General features: G+C 46.0%; 1 protein-coding gene across 1 annotated transcript; it reads right to left on the reverse strand.

The window, feature by feature from the left end:
- Positions 1-607: 607 nt before the first annotated feature.
- LOC309890791 (olfactory receptor 14C36-like) lies at positions 608-1,543 on the reverse strand (the record flags this gene model as incomplete). Its single annotated transcript, XM_082785196.1, has 1 exon — positions 608-1,543. One exon carries the CDS (start codon positions 1,541-1,543, stop codon positions 608-610), a length of 936 nt encoding a protein of 311 aa, XP_082641322.1.
- Between the last annotated feature and the right edge of the window lie 1,054 nt (positions 1,544-2,597).

Here is a 2,597-nt window from a genome sequence, read left to right on the forward strand (position 1 = left end):
CTTTATCTACACAGGAAGCCTGGTTCTATAGGTAAATCTTTAACAAGTAGAAGGCTAAGAATAATATTATTTATATCAGAAACAATAGTTAGTGAAAATAATAACACAGACAAATGTAAACTAAGAAAAAAATTCTGAGAAAAATAGGTGTTTCTGATTATAGGCTAATTGTTATAGGTGAAGAAGCTGAAGAACATGTATAGAAATGGCGTCTTCACTGCATCCTTTAGTTCCAGGTTCCTCATGCTGTAGATGAGGGGGTTCACAGCTGGAGGCACTGGTGATGGGAAGAGATTGCAGTTGAGACCAATGAATTTCTCCGGGTTTCTTTATTGTCTTTATTTAAACATGAATATTGATTGTAAAGGTATTTGAAATTATTGACTTAATAATAATAATAATAATAATAATAATAATATTAATAATAATAATAATAATAATAATAATAATAATAATAATAATAATAATAATAAACTAAGAGACTTAGAATAACATTAAATCAAAGCCACAAGTTAGAGGAAATAATAATAAAGAAAATTACTTTCTAGAATTTGCATGGAGTCTTTTTTTCAGAAATCCTGTGTGTCCTGTTAGTATTATATGCACATTATTTCTGCTGAAGAAAGATGTATTCAAATAGTTTCCTTACTGCATGCTTGATCTCCTTGTTCCTCATGCTGTAAATGAGGGGGTTCACTGCTGGAGGCAACACTGAGTATAGAACAGCCACCACCAGATCCAGGGATGGGGAAGAAATGGAGGGAGGCTTCAGGTAGGCAAATATGCCAGTGCTAAGAAACAGGGAGACCACAGCCAGGTGAGGGAGGCACATGGAAAAGGCTTTGTGCTGGCCATGCTCAGAGGGCATCCTCAGAACTGCCCTGAAAATCTGTACATAGGACATCACAATGAAAACAAAACAACCAAAAACTAAAGAAACACTAAAGACAAGTGCCCCAACTTCCCTGAGGTAGGCACCTGAGCAGGAGAGCTTGAGGATCTGGGGGATTTCACAGAAGAACTGGTCCACAGCATTGCCGTGGCAGAGGGGCAGGGAAAATGTGTTGGCCATGTGCAGGACAGCTTGGAGAAAGCCACTGCCACAGGCAGCTGCAGCCATCTGGGCACAAGCTCTGCTGCCCAGGAGGCTCCCATAATGCAGGGGCTTGCAGATGGCAACGTAGCGGTCGTAGGCCATGACAGTGAGAAGGGAATACTCTGCATCAAAAAAGAAGACTATGAAAGGGACTTGTGCAACGCAGCCTTGATAGGAGATGGCCCTGGTGTCCCAGAGGGCATTGGCTGTTGCTTTGGGGACAGTGGTGGAGATGCAGCCCAGGTCGAGGAGGGTGAGGTTGAGGAGGAAGAAGTACATGGGGGTGTGGAGGCAGTGGTTGCAGCCTACAGCACTGAGGATGAGGCCGTTGCCCAGGAGGGCAGCCAGGTAGATGCCCTGGAAGAGTGCGAAGTGCAGGAGCTTCTGCTCCCGTATGGCTGCAAATGGCAGCAGGAGGAACTCACTCACAGAGCTGCTGTTGGACATTTACAGGTTCTGCCACGGAGTCCTGCTCAAGACAGAGGAAGACTATTTACCACAGAGTTATGTGAGAGGAATAATTTCCATTTCTCTTTTAAGCCTCCCTCTGAAAATATCCGTAGACCTTTGGCGGGTCTTTTTCATGCCATATTAGTGATGTTGCCTTAGGGCCTCCATGGGAGCAGGCAACTCTGCTCTGGACAATGCAGGAGTCAGTCCTGACCTACAGCAAGAGATGAAGAACATAGGTGGATTTATATTTTCTATATTATGTTCTAGCTGCCCCACCACACCTGAGGACTGTCTGTAAGGCATAAATCCTGGGCACTTCTGTTGCATTCCAAGTGAAATGCTGTGAATCGTCAGAGGCAAAAGTACTGTCCCTTTAGTTCAGGCTGTACTTTCAGAGGGGACAGCCGCTCTGTCTATAGAGGCTGGTCTCTTCTGCTGGCATGTGTATGAGCTGTAGGATAATTATGCTCACATGTTCACCTGAAAAGAAGCAGGACACTGCTGAATCCAGGCTCAGAGTGCACATCTCCAGACACCTCACCCTGTCCCTGTATTTGCCATTCCCCAAGCACACCGAGGGTTCACTTCATGTGCATGTGAAACCCCATCCCCAGCCAGAATCACAGAATTGCAGGGGTTGGAAGGGACCTCAAGAGATCATCTGGTCCAACCCCCCTGCCAAAGCAGGTTCCTTAGAGCAGGCTGCACAGGTAGGCATCCAGACAGGCCTTGAATATCTCCAGAGAAGGAGACTCCACAACCTCCCTGGGCAGCCTGTTGCAGAGCTCTGTCACCCTCACCGTGAAGAAGTTCTTTCGCATGTTGGTGCGGAGCTTCCTGTGCTCCATGTTTTGGCTATTTGCTCCATGTTCTGTCCCCACAAACCACTGAAAAAAGGTTGGCCAAATCCCTCTGTCTCCCACACTAAGATATTTGTAAACATTGATGTCGTGGTTTAACCCGGCCGGCAGCTAAACACCACGCAGCCGTTCGCTCACCCTCCCCCCTCCCTCTCTGGGATGGGGGAGAGAAATGGAAAGTGAAGCCC

Source organism: Aythya marila (assembly GCF_965140915.1).
Source record: "Aythya marila genome assembly, contig: HAP1_HAP1_SCAFFOLD_179, whole genome shotgun sequence".
NCBI lineage: Eukaryota > Metazoa > Chordata > Aves > Anseriformes > Anatidae > Aythya > Aythya marila.